This window comes from Triplophysa rosa, linkage group LG7, assembly GCF_024868665.1.
Source record: "Triplophysa rosa linkage group LG7, Trosa_1v2, whole genome shotgun sequence".
Taxonomy (NCBI): Eukaryota; Metazoa; Chordata; class Actinopteri; order Cypriniformes; family Nemacheilidae; genus Triplophysa; species Triplophysa rosa.
The window spans coordinates 12,658,170-12,678,194 of record NC_079896.1 but is presented as its reverse complement, the minus strand read 5'-3'; the positions used below and the strand labels follow the sequence as shown (position 1 = coordinate 12,678,194).

The following is a 20,025-nucleotide window of genomic DNA, read 5'->3' as shown; positions in this document are numbered from 1 at the left end:
GCGTCTTCCCTTTATACCCGGATATCCGGGGCGGAGACCTGCATGCAAATTTCATTCGCCAATTTCATTGGCCTTTTCAAAGTCAGTCAGAGATGATAGGTTCTCAAGTCAAACCCCATTCTGTTGACACAACAGAACTTCTACTTATTTTCTGTCAATATATTAGATAAATATGTACATTTATATGTTAATGGATTTGGCAGACGCTTTTATCCAGTGTACAATAATACATTGTTAATATTGTACAATATTACAAAATGTTGAAAACTACATAAGGAATCCCAGTCACGATCCCAGTCCGTGTTTTCCCTGTGTTTTAACTTTTCTGTTACTTCCTGTCTATGTCATGTGTTTTGTAGTTTTTTGTGTTAATTAGTCTTCCCCAGGTGTGCCTTGTCATCTTAATAAGTTCTCTGTTTTTAAGCCCTTGTGTTTCAGTTGTCTAGTGTCAGTTGTTGTTTGTTGCTTTCGTGTCACCGTGGTTTGAGTACTTTGCTTATTAAAAGTCTTAACTGCATGTGGATCCGCTGCCTCGCCTGCTTTCATTGTTACAGTATATAGTTAAGATATCCATCCTGATCTCACAGGAATTCGTAACTATTTTACGAGGTGGCTTATTCGTATGAATTCATACGGTGTGAATCGTACAAAACTGGTACAATTACTAGGAAAAAAAACATTGAAGCCCCACCCCTAAACATGATGTCACTGGCGCGAAAGGAAATCGTACTAAAACGTATTAATGAGATCGTACGAGTTAATACGAATTAGCCAAAAATAGCCACATTGCAAAATAGTTACATTTTTGCAGTGAGAGTGTTGAAATGTCCAACAGTCTGCTAGTGGAGCATTGTTCTTTGCCATTAGTTAAAATCACAGGGATGTCCCTAGAGCTTAAAGTGGTATTTTTATGTGACGATGCTTCTAAGAATTATTGAAGCCACCAAAAAGGAATAGCACAGTTCAGTGGTCTACAACCAAAGAGGAATGGAAGCATTCAATGGGTTCTGGATCATGGCACTCGGCTGCTTTTTGGACCCGCTAGGTGAATCAGTGGATCTGATTTTTCACCTGGGTTCAATACATCACCAAGAATACACAAATAACAATGTGGAGAGTCAGCTGTGAAGATCAAATCTGAGTAGTTTGTACTGGAGCAGTTTGTTGTGTGAATACAACGCTTTGAATTAAAAAAAGGAATGCATGTGCTGACATATACCGAAATGAATCGAATCTTGCAGAACGTTTCTTTTTCACATTTTATGAAAACAGGCAAACAAAACAACAACCAATGACTTCTGGTGCCTCATTCTTATAGTAGCATACTCTACATGGCCCATACACTGAAACCCAGCTCGAAAACTGTCCATCTGTAGGCCTAAAGCTTTCCACAGTCAATCTGGCTCAATATTCATCATATTAATTTTCTCCCTTAGTTCTTAAAGCCAAATCTGTCACACTAACCCTGACTAAACCTATGAGTTGGTCTCCATGCATATTCATGCTAATGCTGTGTGCTAGCTGTCCTGATTATTGAGTGTGGAGGAGGTGATTTCGCAATCTCCTGTAAAAATGTGTGACTAAAGAATTTACCCGCTCTGCTTTTGTCTGCAAGATATAAAGCTCCATTCTGCTACACCATTCCCCACATCTCTCTATCAGTGGTGTCACTCAAGATTATTCTTTGCTGCAATTCGTTTCCTTTTTGCGATTTACTCATCAAAATACAAAACAAAAGATAACGCTCACACTGAAATACTTTTAGATTGTAATTGGAGCTGAGTCTCATAAAGCAGAATTTTTAGTGGAAAATTATTAATACCTGCCTCAAATATGAACAAAAGATAATAGCAATCAAACATAATAACTTAATCTACTGTTTATATACAGTAAACTATTGTTGAAAAATAAAATGACAAATGATGTGATATTAAAACTGAACAGCACTTAAGGAGATGATCAATTATTAGAACTTTTTCAGTCTTTTTTCAGGTGTCAGTTGTGTAAGATTTGACCTGATGACCACTCACACTTAAGGTGAGAACTTTTCCTCTGTGGTGCATCTGTTTCGGCTCAGGTAATGGGCTGAGCCCCATAAGACCAAAACCCAAGGATCGCCCCTGGCTCTCACAATGTCCATTCTGGCTGCATCCATATCGGTTCTGGTTTGAGAATATTAGTGTTCTAGTCCTGCGCTGGTCAAACCTTATAAATGGCCCCTTGTGTGTTGAAATGGGTCAGAAGGTCTTTTTTCATAGAATTGACATTTTAACCTGAGATCAATTTGTGCATTTTTCTGTTATTTCGTGGTGTTTCCACCTATTGTAAGATGACCCATACATCTTTTCTTAACACCTGCCCGTGATATTCTCAGCCAACAGGACAGTGGCAGGATGTGTAAATTAAACGTATGGCTCCTCCACAAATCCATAATAGCCTCCTTTGTTGATAAATGACAAAATGACGAAGTTATGTGTTGCATTCTCCACACAGCCTATTTGGTTTAAGTCACATACTCTTCCTCCTGCCGCCTGATGTTCTTGCCATCGCAGGAAGCCATCGCACGCTGTGATTCATCAGTGCCCCTTTCTTTATCCACCAAAGCCATTGCATGGTGTTCGGGTTCCCATGGCGATGGCTATTTTTTCCTCTGATTAAGTAAAATTTGCTTGTACCTTTTAGCCCATCATGACCTGAGGGCTATACAATAATGAACCAAGGACAATGCAAATGTGGGAGGCGTTAATATGGGCAGGGAGGGCAGGTGTTGTGACGAAATGAAGCGGAACATATCTTTAACATCGACTGTGGACAATTATGGAAAGGATCAAAAAGAGATCTAATTTCCAAATGGACCTAATGAACTCATTACGATGTAAGTCAGACAGTGTATGCCGGTCAGCTGGATGCTGGACCCTATTTAATGTTTAAAGAACAGAGTGTTTTAGGGCTCTATCAGCATTTACACAGTACACAGTAGAACTAATTACACTGCTTAAACCCGTTCTGTACACAAATGGTTTGGTTATTTATGGCTACACTCTAAAAATGGTTAGGTCAAAAACGAACGAACCTAACTGTTGGGTTAAATTTTGGTTAGTTTGGTTCGTCCATTTTTATCCCAACCATGGGTTAAAGGGATAGTTCACCCAAAAATGAAAATTCTGTCATCATTTACTCACCCTCAAATTGTTCCAAACCTGTATAAATTTCTTTGTTCTGTTGAACACAGAGAAAGATATTTGGAAGACTTTTAGCAATTTTCAATTCTGGGACATCATTCATTACCATAGTAGAAAATAAATATTGTATATTTTTGTACTGTTGAACAAAAAATTAGATATTTTGAAGAATTTAGGAAAGCAAACAGTTCTGTGGCACTTTTGACTACCATTGTAATTTTTCCTACTATAGTAGTCAATGATGTCCCAGAACTAAAAATTGCTAACATTCTTCCAAATATCTTTCTCTATTTTCATCAGAACAAAAAAGTTGATACATATTTGGAATAACTTGAGGGTGAGTAAATGAAGACAGAATTTTCATTTTTGGCTAAACTATTCCTTTAAGTGTAGTTAAGTCTACCATCCTATTGCTTTTTAACTAAAACTATTACGATGATGCCTATGTAACTATCTTTAGCTGGTGACATGGTATTCACCCAGAGTGAGAAAGAGGATTTCTCAGCTTATTAATTGTGCTGATTATTTTTTTAATTTGCTCTTACCCCTGCAGATCAAATGGTTACAGCCCACCGATATTCTCACTCGTTCCATTTAATGGGATTATGAATTTAATGGATGTCCAACAGATGTTTATTGTGACACACACCAGCTGGGGCTAAATTAGCCCTTGGTATTTCCTCCAAATACACAGTTGTATTTAAGCAAACAATGAAGCCAGCTCTGAGCTTGTTGCATGCAAAATAAACAGCACATAGATACAGTAAATAAATAAATAAATAAGAAATTAAGGACAATGGTTGCAAATGTAGATTTGGTTCATTTTGTGGTTCTAATTGTGATCTGACTCAATCAACTCTGCATATACAGTAAATGAATTCAGATGTATTCTATTCTGGTTGGAAAATGAGGTGTGCTCAGGCGCATTGTTGGCACGTTGCTATTTTGAGGCAACTGAAATAGACTGCACCATTGACCGACTGAAACCTAGTCTAAAATCAACAGCGCAATATTTTTATAGAGCGCGTTAGTAATATCCTCCTATAGGCAGGTGCACAGCACACATACATTCTGTTTATTACACACACAGGCACACAAACAAGCCAAATATTGAAAATAAATGCATTACAATGTAAAAGATTATTATTGTGTACATAAAGATAAAAAATCCAGCTAGTCCTATAGATGGTCTGCTCGCGCGCTTTAACCTCACTCACAAGCGGATGTGTTTCCTCTCTGGAAAAGTGTTAAGTCTTTGCTCTTGCAAATTCTGCCGTGTAAATAGCGAATCCGCTATTTACCCTATTAACCCATGACTCATTAAGAGAATAGGGCAACCCTTTCAAACCATGCGACCATTTTTCCTGTTCTTAAACAAAAGTGGATTCGGACACGCCCTGAGTGCACTAGCACTTTAGACCATGTGCTTAGATCATTAAAATAGGGCCCTTAATATGCCAAGTCAGCCATATGCGATGGTCATTATATTACTGTTTAATTCATTCAATTTCACAAATCTGTCCATATGTGGTCATGACCAGTTCCAGTGCGACTTGAGTGTCTCTTATCATAGTCCAAGAAGAATTTTAATGGGATTTTGTTGAAAGAACAAAACAAAAAACAATTAGCAATTAAAAAGGAGCTGCCTCTTTTGCATTTAGTGCACTTATGTTAAGAGAATGACAATTACTGCAGATGGCCATTAGACACAATCACCATTTAAACCTCTGTCTAAAGAATTAATATGTATTTGTTAGAAACCTAATCATGCTGTTTTATTAATCAAGGTCTGGGTAAAGTGGATCATTTCAATTTCTACTCCGTCAACAACGAATGCGCCCAATTAATGGAAACTCTTTAAAATGTGGAGTTTAAAGGGAATAATGTTTTTTCTCCAATGGACAAACTGAAACGTGTTAAATAATTTTTGTATGCACATTTATTTTATGTGTAGTAAAGGAACACAATTAACTTGATTTTAAACAGTATGTAAGACATCAGTTTTGGCAGAGGCAAGGGTGTGGTGTACATATAGCGCATAAATTATAGATAAAATGCTGCAGCAAGATCTTAGACAGAGGCACAATAGAGGACAAGCAGGCTGTTTCATAATACAGGATGTATTATAGTGTAACCATAATTTCATTTTCTTTGAATCTGCATGGAAATCCACATTTATTTCCTGTGACAACTCCATTGTGAGGAATAAATTGCAACAGCTGGAACTCTGAGGTTCTCAATGTGCTTCTGTAGAAGCTGTAATTCAGTGTGATTGGATCTTAATTTCATCTTAGTTTATTTATTCACTCATAAGTACACAGTCTTGTACTGTAACTTTCTGTTTTGTACTTTAAACTGCATTTTTGCATCTTGCCGTTGCTTTGGTTTAAAGTCTTGAAATCATTATTGTACAAATTTCTGAATGTCTACATGAAATGAATGGGGGGAAATGCTTGTGACAGTAACCTAGGCCTGTAAAAAAATTGGGCAGCCATGGTTGCACTTTATTATAGAAACAAAAAAGCCTAATAAAATGTGTCACTCTATTCATGCATTTTCATGTAGCCATTATGTATTTTTGGCCTTTTTGGTGCTTAACAGTCATGGTCACTAGGGATGGGCAATATTATATCGTTTGCGATATACCGGTAGAAATTCCCCACACGATAGGAATTAGTCTTCCCGCGATATAAACGATAAATTCTAGTTGATGACGTATTTCTTTGTGAGACCCATTCACAGCTCATATGTGAAGCGAAAACGGGTATAGCGGAGGGCGGACGTGAAGCTGAGAAAGAGTTTGCACTAAAAGACGAGCTCTAAATCTCGTTTAGGTTGGCACTGTAGATGCATCAGAGTTCATGTTTAGTTTCACTTTCGTTTAATTTAATTCATTTGTTAAGTATTCGTTGATAGTCATAATGCGTTACACCACAACATTTAGTTTGGCTAAAAGTATTTATTTAAACATTCGTTAGATGTTATGCGCGCGTGCACAAATTGTTTAATATGATTTCTTGCCTGTTACATACAGGATGAACGGAGCGTCCCGTGCGCAGTTCGCGCCCACATGTGCTTTCATAGCGACACAGTGCACACAGCACTGCTGCCTGTTTACATACAGTACGATGCGAGTTTGTATTACGTTATTTTAAATACGTTTATGAGCGTATAAAAGCTTGGATTATTTCATTAGATTTCTTTTATCCGCATTTTCTGTTCTCTTTCTGTAGCGCGAGTCATAGACAGATTCAGTTGCTGTGAGAAGAGAAGGTTCACACAGTTCAAGAGAGAGTGATTGACAGCGTGATGCGATCGATCGTTTCCGCCCAACAATAGAATATATACAGTTTTAGGTATGACATGTGTTTATTGAACTTTAGTTCATTTAACTTTTCTTTACCACAACCTTTTGAAGTCGAATCTCACTATTATATTTTATATTTACAAAAATACTGTAGGTATATTTTAGGAGCTGTTTGTTTTGGGGTGAGTTTTACTTTTTGATAATATTTGTTTTTCTGAGGGTCTAGACTAAATGCAGCTACTATCACTTGACGCAAAATACAGCGGTGGATGGCATTATGGATATATCGTCATTTTTATCGTTATCGCAACAAATACCAGGAATTATCGTGATAGAGTTTTAGGGCCATATCGCCCATCCCTAATGGTCACTATGAACTGTCATTGCATGTGTCCAAAAAAACAACTGTTGTGTTCTATAGAAACACAATGTATACAGAGGTCTGTAATGCAAGGAGGGTGAATAAATAAGTACAGAATATATTCATTTGGGGGTTTCTTGAACAACACTGTTTAACTGCTTAAGACAAAAAAGTGCATAAAATATTATACACATATTAATAATTTATATAAAATCTAAATAATCAGTGTTAGAGCAGAAACAGAGATCGGTTTAAAGATTGGAATTCACTAACCTCAGGAAACCTCTTTTTCAAATATATTGCATGGTTGAGTGTTGATACCAAGATAGATGCTGTCTATAAACTAACCCTAACTTCTCATTTACTTGTATTCCCTTTCTGCCTCTGTCTTTCTTTGTACTAGTGATCCGCGTTTTATTAGCATGCTCTGGGCTAGAGAGACAAATACCGCAGTTCAATGAATGATACCAAACTGCACTCAGGCATCCATCACATGTGAAGGGAGAGCTAGGGGTCACTGGCTTATGCTCTGTGTAATTACAGATGGATACCCGCAAGATGAAATGATTTACAAGTGGAGAAGGAACTCGGTGCAGGCTGCCGATCAGAAGTCATGGAGACTGTATCAGTTCGACTTCATGGGCCTGAGGAACACCACAGACATTATTAAGACAACAGCAGGTAATTGCTTTCTGCTGCTGTATTGTTTGGATCTATTGAGGATGTGATTATGTATTAGCTGTTGAAGAAGAGGACGGATAAAAGAGTAAGTGCCTCTGATGATGTGTAGCAGAGATGGGGAAAGTTGTCACACCTCCGAATGAAGGGAAGGTTAATTTTTAAGTTGCCTGGGGAAAAGATACAGTACAAATACACACTGACCTTTTGTGACAAGATGGCTCGCAATTAGGTAAGTTTGTTTATAGCATAATACTGTAGACTATTAAAGGAAGAACAATTAAAACAATTATGAACCACAAAAAAATAAGAGGTAGCACACAGAAATCAAGCGTAGCGTTAGTTCTGGCAGGTCATGTGAGTCTAGCTGGCATCAGACGATCACATCAGGTGCAGCTAATCAACGTTACCCATAGTCATACAACACACACTAGACTGCGTCCTATTTAAGTTGCCTTTCTATGCTCCTTCTCAGCTGCTTAATTGTTCTGCACTCAAAACCCACCTCAATCCCCATCTCCTCAATATCTGCCTGTTTCTGTCGGATCATTTAATTTAATCCTGTTACGCATCATGAACTGTTATGGTTCCCCAGGTGAGCCGACATGTATTGCTGCGCTCCCGCTCTGTCCATGCAAGGCTGCATGGACGGGCGGAGATTTTGCCCAGACAGGGCCGTAGACAGCCTTGTGGAAGTGGTGGTTCTTTTTCTCAAAAAGTGGACCTTTTTTGTCATTTCCCCCCACATTTATTATTTAATTTTGAGGTTAAAATACTTGTAAGCTTTAACTCCAACACTGTTTATGTGAATGCCCCACTCTCCATCCAAACAGTAAAATGTGTAATCGGAGTACCACAACGAATCCAGCTGCTCATTACAAATACTCAGATAAACTCCTTGTTCTGTATTAAGGGTCCATTTGGTAAGTTTTACTGGTAACACTTTACAATAAGGTGCTATTTGTTAACAATTATTTAATGCATTAGCTAACATGAACTAACAACTAACAATACTTCTACAGCATTTATTAATATTACTACATGTTAATTTCAGCATTTATAAATACATTATTAAAATCAAACGTTGTCACTGTTAACATTAGTTAATGCACCATGAACTAACATGAATAGCTGTATTGACATGAACTAACATTAACAAGGATTAATAAATGCTGAAAAACGAAATTGTTCATTGTTAGCTAATCTTAGCTAATGCATTTACTAATGTTAACTAATAGCACCTTATTGTAAAGTGTTACCGTTTTACTTTGAGGTGTTAATTAATACATTAACTAACAAACATGCACTAACATGTAGTTAACCTGTGCTTTTTTAACACATGAATCCTCATGACTCCAGTATTACCTAAGGTTAGCCCTATCATTGCCGTAACCAGGGTTTGAAAATTAGTGAGGTCTGTGGTTGGGTGTCAATAATTATACCTAATATTACCAATAATGCTATAAATCATTCAACTTTAATAAATATAATGAACAATAAAGTTAACAAATGATAAACTTATTATTATGTTATAAACAGGGCTTGATACTGTGGCTAGTGGTTTTCCAAAATGACTAATTGCTCCAAGTGGGTCTCGAACCAGCATCTGTCCAGTATGGGAGATGAGCTCTCTAACAAGGAGGCTACGCATCTGTCGATAGAGCACTCCTTAAAGTCAACGAGTCAGGTTTACTTGCACAGCCCTTACTTGCTGGTCTCTGTTACACTAGCCACCCGGCATTTTCACTGTCAACAATTTTGTTTTGGGAAATTATTTTATATGACTAAAGTTGACAATGGCATGCTGTGAGATCATGGGTTGAAAAACATGCCCAAAATAAAAACGAAAATGTTCCCGTACATTGATGAAAAATAAATGCCTGTACGATATGATATGTGATGTGAAAATGTAGAAGTTAGTTTGGCGAAAATTGGATTCTAACCTGATTGATAGAGGCAAAACTATTATTACTTGACATACGTCTTACTGCGCCACTGAAGCTGCTGATAAGGTATTGTTGTTTTTTCACTCATATTTTTTTTGTGCTTCCGACGCCCATGATCCTAATTATTGGCAGTGTTTAAGAGCAGGGCCGGATTATCCATAGACGAGATTGGGCGATTGCCCTGGGGCACTAGCCAATAGGGGGCACCAAGTGATTAAGATAATGACTAGACCTTTAAAATATTTGTATTACTTTGCTGGAAGAAATGCATATACAAAATGACAAATTACTTTTACAATATAAACAGAGAGAGAATATAATATATATACATATAAAGAATTGAGATTGGTTCACGTCACAGTGTATTTTCCCCCTCCCCCCCAGTCAGGGCTCACCAATTTATAATATTCAATTTAAAATGGATAGGCATCAGTTTAGCGGTTGTGCAAAACGTAAATTTAAAAAAGAGAAGGTATCACAACACATAGCCACCCTGCAATATCAAGTTTTTCTCTTAGAAATGAAGAAAAGACATCGGCATCACCAGCAGAAGGCAGCGAAACGAATGCATCAACCAGTTCGACTCAAGCAGCAGCTAATCCTGTTAGCAAAAGCGGTAACCAGGTGCTCGTTGTAATTGATTTTATTGTTTCTCAGTTTGTAAGTCGCTTTGGATAAAACTAAGCGTCTGCTAAATTACTACATGTTGCACTCAGACTGTTCTTAACCCTTCCCGTTACCAACTGCGAGGGCGAGAGATCTTTCAAAGAGTAAAGAATGAACTGAGAACAACCATGAGACAGAAGCGGCATGTGTGAAAGTGTGCATGTGTAATTGTCAATCCTTGTTAGAGATCACGATCATGCTTTTTTCCCGCTATGGTGAGGTTGCGGTGCGCTGTCTACTATGGCAAGGGATGTAACATGGAGCGTTTCCAGATTGCCGTAAGACCGGTTCCACAAATAGTAATAACAATCGCGTGAGTTATGCTTTATCAGTTCAGAGCCGAGTTGGATAATAAAACAAGCAGATGGACCAGGAGACATTTACAAGCAGTAGAAAGTACATAGAAGTGTTTTTAGAAGTATGTGAACACACACACACACTATATCAGAGTATTGCACATTTACATTTATTCATTTGGCAGACGCTTTTATCCAAAGCAACTTACAAGTAGGAGAGAGAGCATGAAACTTGTGAAGGATGCTGCAGTTCGGATGGAGGCTGGTAGTTCATTCCACCAAAGGGGAACCGAATAAGTAAAGGTTTTTGCAAGCGATTTGGTGCCTTGCTGTGATGGAACAACCAGGCGTCGCTCATTTCTTGGTGTCAGAGAATTAAACTTGATGTGGGCAGCAACTGGCAGCCAGTGAAATGAAATCAGGAGGGGGGTTACATGGGTTCTTTTAGGCTGATTGAAAACTAGACGTGCAGCTGCATTCTGGATCATTTGCAAGGGCTTGACTGCATTGGTTGGAAGGCCGGCCAGTAAAGAATTGCAGTAGTCCAGTCTTGATATGACCAGAGCTTGGACAAGCAGCTGAGAGGCATGCTCCAACAGGAACGGCCTGATTTTCCTGATGTTGTAGAGCATATACCTGCAAGTTCGAGAGGTTGCTGCGATGTGGGAGGTGAATTTCAGCTGGTCGTCGAACATCACCCCCAGGTTCCTCGCAGACTTGGTGGGTGTTATAGTTGAGGATCTGAGCTGAATAGTAAGGTGGTGTTCAATTGATGGCTGGGCAAAAACAGCACAAAACACAAAACAGCTTTAACAACAGTAATTGCAAATATTCATCAACAGTTAGAGGGGAATTTCACCCAGAAACCACTTTGTGTGATTTTTTTACTCACCCGCATGATGTTAAAAATGTTTAGAGAACTTCCGGCATCTTCGGAGCACAAATAGAGATATTTAGGCGACATCCGATATCCATCTACGAAATATCAACCGTCTTTGTCCTTTCCTTACATCCAATTCCACAGCTAATCTCGTACATGCCTTAATTACTTCACGTATTGATTATTGTAACTCTATTCTGTTTGGTTTGCCGCAAAAACTTCTTCATAAACTTCAATTGGTCCAGAACTCAGCTGCCAGTATAATCACTAGAACCTCTTCCATCGAGCATATCTCTCCATGTCTCATTTACACTGGCTTCCTATTAAATATTGAAAGAGTACAAGATTTTGCTTCTTACTTTCAAAGCTCTACATAATCTTGCCCCCTCATATCTCTCTGATTTTCTTCATATCTACACCCCAAAACGTACTCTTAGATCCTCTTCATCTAATTCCCTCGTGGAACCTTCTGTTCGTTTAGTCACCATGGGGTCTAGGGCATTTAGCTGGGCCGCTCCTCATCTCCGGAACTCTATTCCTCAATTTATACAAGAAAGTGACTGTTTGACCACTTTTAAATCACGTCTTAAAACTTATTTGTTTAGATGAGCTTTTCCTGATCTTTCAGAACAACTCAATTGTAAGGAGGTCCTTGAGTGTTTTGAAAGGCGCCTTCAAATAAATGTATTATTATTATTATTTCCTTCAAAAATTTAATTTGACCAGGATGTCCTCAGTGAGTCAGATGGTGGAAGTCTATGAAGACTCTTATGCTCATTGGTACATCCCAAAACACATTTGTAATGCCTCTTTGCAGGGGCGTAGCCAGAACTTTTTTTTAGAGGTGGCCAGGTAAGACCCAGTGATTTTATTAGGGTGACCAAAAAATCCCTACAGACAGAAATTCTTTAACTTTTACTGTAATTTACACCAATTCTTCATTACACATAGTTTGGTCACCCTAATTTGACCCTTATGGTCAAAAACATACACAAAGAACGTAAAGTAAACAATTTATTTGCAATGCTTTCATGTGCTAACATTATTTTAAAATAATTTGCTAGCTATCATTTGCAGTAAGTTAGTTTTTATAGAAAATAAACATTGCAGTACCCCAACTTAAACGTTTGCGAAAATATAATTAATGAATGAAATCCAGTTAAGCAAGACTGATTTTACTGACCTGGAGCCGGCTGCACCAGCTGTGCATAAGTTACAACTTAGCCTACTGTAGTTTTGACTTAAACGGGCATTAAGTTACAACTTACGCACTACAAAATATTTTTGAGTTGCACCATTCAACGTAGTTGAAGCGTAATGTTACGTATAAACTAAATATTTACGGAAGCCTCCTAACGGAATAAGCTCTTGTTTCACTCGACATTCTTCAATGATTTGCACACATGATAATGCTGACATTTACAGTAACTTACCTTTTAAAATAGAGAACATTATGTGATGACATTTCATTTTTGACTGCTCTAAAACGAACTGTCCTAGCGCGCCTCCGTGTGTGTATATCTGCCTGTGTTGTGCACGTCAAAATGAAATAATCTTCTTTTTATTTAATTGGCGGTTGGCAGTAAAATGAAATCACCCATATTGCATGTCATTTATTAATGCATTAAGTAGGCTGTATTGTTTTAAATAGCATTTGTTTATTAATCTACTTTTAAATATGTTATTCATGATAGGTAGTATTCTATATACCGTTTTTACCGTTATTATGTGAGGTAAAATAAGTTTAAATCAAGAATGTTTTGAAATTCACAACATTTCAACACAACTTTTTCTCACGAATTTAATCTATTGGACTGTTGAAGGTAAACGTCATATTATGCGACTACACATTACTTTACGGAGAGCTTACAAACTAGCTACGTTCTGCCTTAACACCAAATGGTGCAACCGAATAACATACAGATTTAGTTACAAACTAGCTAGTAGTAGTTACTAAGCCTCTAGTGTGTACTATACGTTCATGTTTATTAAGAAAGAACTTACGAATGGCTGGTGCAACCCTACCCTGATCCTTCTGCTCGCGATGAACTTCAATGTTACACAGACAGTACACTGTCACGAAGCGAAGAGGTTAGCAGCTGTTCAGCTAATAGCGCTCAGACTGTTTGCGTCAGTGCATCAGCATATGACATCATATTAACGCGAGAGTAATGTTCTCGCGTTACATTCAGTGCATTCGCTAAATGATCTGCGCAGCAATCTGTAAACTCCGACACGCATCTCAAAACTGCTTTGCACAACAGAGGTGGCCAGATAGGTGGCCATCCATCATTCAGGGGTAGCCGTGGCCACCCATGGCCACCATGTAGCTACGCCCCTGCCTCTTTGGCATAGACATTGTAAAGTGAGGATACAGCAATGGCGGAACCTGTGCTTCTAACTTTGGGGTGTGTCTCTACTAATAGGGCAGGTTGTTGCCTGTTGTGGGCAGAGTTTTCAGAACCTGAAACTGCTCGTTGGAAGAGACTTCTGGTTTATGTGGATTTTAAAAAAAGAAGCGAGTGGATTTTTACTATCATAGGCTGGTTTTTACACACACTATGGACACATATTAGTGTTCAAACACCTTATAAAAGGGAATTTTCCAGAATATGTCTCCTTTCATTATTTTTATCTTTTATCACAATGCATGTTTACCCAATATATTAGTATAAGTAGCAGGAATAGCACTTCAACTAAAGACTTTCGTGTATTATTGGTAGAATTTTATCACTTTGATCAATTATGACTAGTGAAAACATGTTTTAAAGCTCCATGAACTCTTGATCAAATGATAGTTGACTACTGTCAAATGATAGTATGTATAGTATACTAATAGTATGCAAAATAAAAGTTTTTGTTTACACAATATATGCGTGTTGTTTAATAATTATGTATATATAAATATACACACGTGCATGTAAATATATAAGTAGAATTATATATATGTATATTGAATATTTATATTTATAAATTATATAAATATAAAAATGTGTCTACACAATATTTCCTAAATATGTAAATGTATGTGTGTGTGTGTGTGTGTGTGCGTGTGTGCGTGTGTGTGCGTGTGTGTGTGTGTGTGTGTGTGTTATATATACATAATTATTATATACACATATACATACTGTATATTACATAAATGAAAACTTATTTTGCATACGATTAGTCACAATTAATCATTTGATAGCCCTACTCTTTAGTAAATAATCTAAAAAAATTAATGTAAAACCATTACATATTTACAGGAAATCCATTACAATGGCATTCCCATATTGACGTGACCTACTGCAGATCCTGTGTGAAAGCTGTTGTAACATGCCATTCTTAATGCACTTGATGTCCACACAGATTTTCCAAGGCACAATTTATGCATTCAATTTAGTAGTAAAATAAAAAGAAAGGTTGTAGAAAGTGAGATTTTCAAAATGGTTTGAGAAAAAGGCTGCTGAGTTGAATTACATAGTGTATATTGTTTGATCATTTCACACACTGTTTATTCTCAGCATGTGAACCTTTAGCACTGTATGAATAATAAAACTTGACACTTATGTTTTAAGGGTCAAGTGAAAAGGCTTTGTTTAGGTCTCTAGACAAAACAGTAATGATGAGTGAAAGACCGAAGTTGACAGTGTCAAAACTACATAAATCAAAACCATGATTTCAAATAATTGAAAACATTTTAATGCAGCCAAATACAATCTTAACATTGTAAGTATGTTAGACCCTGGACCAAAAAAAACAGCCTTAAGTAGCAGAGGAATATTTGTAGCAATAGCCAACAAAACATCGTATGGGTCAAAATTATCAATTTTTCTTTTATGCCAAAAACATTAGGATATTAAGCAAAGATTATGTTCCAAGAAGATATTTTGTACATTTCCTACTGTAAATATATAAAAACTTTATTTTTGTGAGTGGATGCAGCAAAATTTGTCATGGCTCTGCCTCTATTAGTCATGTTTTCTTGGTCCTGTGGCAGAGCCTTGACAAAGCCTTAGGTTTTATGTGAGAAAGCCATGAGTTGTTTACGTTTGTACATCTCATGTGTTTTCTCATGTCTCGTCACTGGTCCCGCCCCTCTCATTTCATGTATTGCTTCCCTGCCGTGTCTAATGTTTACCACCTGCCCTGTGTCATTATCCCTCGTTTGTCTTGCCTATAAATGCCCTCTTGTTTCATTGTCCTGTGCTTGGTCATTGTACGTTTGTCGTGCTTACCTGTATTTGATGTCAGCCTTACGGTCCATGTGCTCCCTGTTTGCTGTGTTCCTGTTTCCGGTGTTCCTGTTTCCCCTGTCTTAGTAAGTGTTTAGTTTAGTCTTTGTCTAAGTATTGTTTAGTTAGCCTTGGTCCTGGTGTTTGTATTATTATTTTGTCACCTTGTCGTTTACCCCTTCGTGGGTGTTTTGTTTCTGTCTTTTGTATTTATCATTAAAATCTTGCTTGTTAACCCCTTCACTGCCTGCCTGCATCTGGGTTCTTCTCTCCCCTGAGATCCCTGACAAAAATTGCAAACAAAAATGGCCGGAAACACGCCTACAAACTTCACTTGCTGCTGCCCGCTATTTGGGAATTACCCACTTAAGTTTGGTGTCTATGTAAAGCTCAGAATTTCTGCTTTCGGGTTCATCTATTCTCCACAATATCATTACAGCGGTTAGCCAATAGAGAGCATTAAAACAAACCTGTTTCTTCTTAGCATCAGCGATTTTTCTCAATACTTTTTTTATGTATAAATCTGAATTTCGAAATATAAACTCATTAGACTGGTCCAGGATCACATTGAACTTCTTTGATATATATATATCAAACATAATTATAAAGAATGAATGATGAACCAGATCCATTTGCTGTTTATTGTTCAGTATTTTGGTAGATTGTTTAGCTGCTAAAAAGCAAATCTCATCCTTGTACGGTGTGCATCTGCCTGTTTGTTTGTGAACACAACACGCTCACTATTAGCTGTAAAGATTGTTTGTTTGCTTTCCTCTAGCTCAGCTGGTATAGAGAAAAGTGCTATCAACACCAAGGTCATGAGTTCCAAAACCAGAAAAAGCATGTACTGAGCTGGAATTACTTCACTAAGGTCTTTACATACTCTCAGAGTATCTGAACACAGAAAAGGCCTTCATATATTCCAACAGATAGATGTTCACTTTAAATTGTCAAGGTTGTTTTAAAGGTTTGGTTGGCATGAAGCTATAGCATGACCTTAATATTTGTTGTATGTTCAGCTACACAACAATCAGTGTTGTTAATGGTCCATTTATGTGCCTCACATTTGTCATTTTTGTCACACTTGTTAACATTCGTTAATGCATTAGCTAACATGGACTAACAATAAACAATACTTTTACAGCATTTATTCATCTTAGTTCATGTTCATTTCAGCATTTGTTAATACGTTTTTATAGTATTATATTATAAATAAAGCATTGTAACATATTTAATGTACAATGGACATGAACATTTGCATTGACATTAACCAACAACAACAAAGATAAATAAATGCAGTAAAACTATAATACTCCTTGTACAACCTTATTGTAAAGTGTTACCATCATTTTTCCAGGTGATTACGTTGTTATGACGGTATATTTTGACCTGAGCAGAAGAATGGGATACTTCACAATTCAAACCTACATCCCCTGCATCCTTACCGTGGTCCTGTCCTGGGTCTCCTTTTGGATCAAAAAAGATGCAACTCCAGCCAGAACAGCCCTAGGTACATACAGTAGATACAGACACCAGAACCGTGTGCGATTCATCCATGTGTGACTTGATGTTTTTGTGTTTTTTGTTTTGTTTTGTTTTTCTTAACCAACAGTAATAAAGTCCTTGTCACTTTGATATACGGTAAGTTTGAAGCTATTTTGGCCACGTAGACACTGCAAAGTTTTGTGACTGACAGTCATATTAAATGCGGGAGTGTGTACAGAATACATGAGTCACTCTTGACATTGTGATAGTTGTCGGGACTAAAATCAGCTGTTGAAAAAATGCAGTGAAATTATATTCAACTACAGTGTGAACGTAGCCTTTAAGATTATGACAATTTATCGCTGTAAGTTATTATTTTTAAACCCACTTATACTGTATACAACTGCAATTTCTCCTAAATCACAAGAAATACAGCAGAGATAGACAGCGCCTATTCAGTATGATTATTTGTATACACATGTTTTTTATGTTTGTGGTTTGATTTTTAAGCACTTTTTAATCAGCTCACATTTATTCTCATTTCATGAAAGGCCTTCATTGTTTTTGTTTGCTTTACACATTTCTTTATAGTTTACTGGTTTGATTACATCCATGTCCTGTCCTGGTATATGTCCGTTTGTCAAGGTACTGTAATTGTTCTTTTTTCCATCAATATTTCCTTTTTTATTGCTTTGTGTCTATTTTCTAAAAGAGGGTGTTTGTATTATAAAACTTTAAACTGCAACACAATCAAAGCAAATGCAGACAGACTGTTAACCATCTCTTACACTTACACACATCAATGTGGCCTGAGATATTGGTCCCACTGAGTATTCCCTATTTAACAAGCCGGATCAGGATCGAAAAAGGAGGATCACGGATTGACATAAATTGGTCATCCACAAACATCCTGCTGCTAGATGCTAAGAAATATGAGAGGCAGGAAGAAATGTTTGCAGGTATTTGTTTGGAAGAAATAAACTGGCAACATACTCTCAGAAGAAAAAGATGGATGAATGCAATTAATCTGTCTGACAAAAGAAGTCATTATAGCTTTAGCAGAAAGAAAGGAAGCAGAAGAAAAAGTTGAGATTTGCTTTACAGGTGTCCAGTTGATCGATAGAGTCCAGAGAGAAAGGCTGCCAAGAAAAAACATGAAAGAAGGAAAGACCTTACTTTCACAGCTGCGGAAATGTCAAGTTACAGAAGGACACGACCAAGAGAGAACTCAGAAGAATAGATAGAGGTCAAGTTTAGGGGCCATTCAGTCTTTAAAGACCACTTTAATCATTAGAAAAAGAGTGGGTGTCTTTAAAAAATAACCAGTGGACTCATAGACATACATAATACCTAGACGTGTCACTGTCTGCTGGATTGTACGTCAAAACCGCTGCCATATTGGTCAGGGCAAAAGCCGGCTATAAACACATACAGGTGAATGGTGGAGCTGCGGTTCCCTTTCTGTCGGTCTCTCAACATTGTGTTGACTTGAGAACCTACCTCCTATGTCCACCGACCTCGCCCTACGGCCAACCAAGGTGACCGCGCGGGCCCTGGGTCGGACGATGTCCACTTTGGCACCTCTGTCTTAACCTTGCGCAGATGCGGGATGCTGAGAAAGTTCGCTTTCTCGACGCACCCATCTTGCAAGGTGGGCTGTTTGGTGACACCATCGAGGACTTCTCCCAGCAGTTCTCGGCGGTGAAGAAGCAGACGAAGGCCATCAAGCTCATCCTGCCCCGCCGTGACTCGGCCGCCTTCCAGCCGTCGAGATCCCGTGCGGCGTCTGCTTCCCAGCAGCCCCGGCCCTCCTCGGCGCCGGTTCCGGCTCGAGCGCCCCCAGGCAGGCGGGCTCCTGGAAAAGGACGTCGAAGGGAAAACCTCCATCCCGTCAGCAGCCGTTGCGGAAGCAGAAGCGGCCCTGACGGGAAGTCCCCAGGGAGATCGAGTACATCATCGAGACCGACCCCAGCCACTCCATCGCTGGTCGGTCGGATAGGGACAGTTCCTGCCCCGTCTCACCATCTGCTGGCCCCTCCGCAGGGATGTGCCCATGCTTCGGGCCGAGGTCGCCACCCTTCTGGCGAAGGAAGCGATCGAGCCCGTCCCTCCAGCCGAGATGTTCAGCGGGTTTTACAGCCCGTACTTCATTGTCCCAAAGAAAAGCGGGGGGCTGCGCCCCATCCTAGATCTGCGTGCCCTGAACAAGCACCTACACAAGCTACCGTTCAGGATGATCACGCAGAGGCGCATTCTGACGTCTGTCAGATGTCAGGATTGGTTCATGGCAATCGACCTGAAGGATGCGTACTTTCATGTCTTGATCCTCTTTCGGCATCGGCCGTTCCTACAATTCGCTTTCGAGGGGCGGGCATATCAGTACAGGGTCCACCCCTTCGGTCTGTCCCTGTCTCCGCGAGTCTTCCCCTCAGGGAAAGAGGTGTGCGGGTACTAAACTATCTAGACGACTGGCTCATCTTGGTGCACTCGCGAGATCTGTTGTGTACACACAGGGACCTGGTGCTCCGGCATCTAGATCGTTTGGGGCTACAGGTCAACTGGGAAAAGAGCAAGCTCTCCCCCGTGCAGAGCATCCTCTTTCTCTGTATGGAACTCGACTCTGTCTCCATGACAGCACGGTTAACTACCGAGCGTGCACAGTCAGTGCTGAACTGCATGAACCTCTTCAGGCAGCCAGCGGTCCCCCTGAAACTATTTCAGAGGCTCCTGGGGCACATGGCGTCCTCGGCGGGGGTGGTCCCCCTCGGGTTGATGCACATGCGACCGCTCCAACACTGGCTACAGAGTCGGGTTCCCTGGAGAGCGTGGCACACCGGCAGCAGACGTATGGTCATCACACCTTTCTACCGACGCACCCTGACCCCCTGGTCTTCAATGACCTTTTTGCGGACAGGGGTCCCCCTAGGGCAGTTCTCAAGGCACGTCGTGGTGACGACGGATGCCTCCCTGCAGGGTTGGGATGCCGTGTGCAACGGGCACACAGTGT

The 20,025-nt window shown here is 39.1% G+C and overlaps 1 protein-coding gene across 2 annotated transcripts in view; it reads left to right on the top strand.

Annotated features, from left to right (window-relative positions):
* The window catches only part of LOC130556485 (gamma-aminobutyric acid receptor subunit gamma-3), a 187,391-nt gene that overhangs the window by 153,765 nt on the left and 13,601 nt on the right, over positions 1 to 20,025 (top strand). The window contains exons 6-7 of one of the 2 annotated variants that reach the window (XM_057337538.1): positions 7,394 to 7,531; positions 16,891 to 17,043. In XM_057337538.1, the coding sequence (XP_057193521.1) occupies positions 7,394 to 7,531; positions 16,891 to 17,043 (291 nt within the window). The remainder of the gene's footprint in view (positions 1 to 7,393; positions 7,532 to 16,890; positions 17,044 to 20,025) is intronic. The other variant, XM_057337539.1, reaches the window with a different exon arrangement.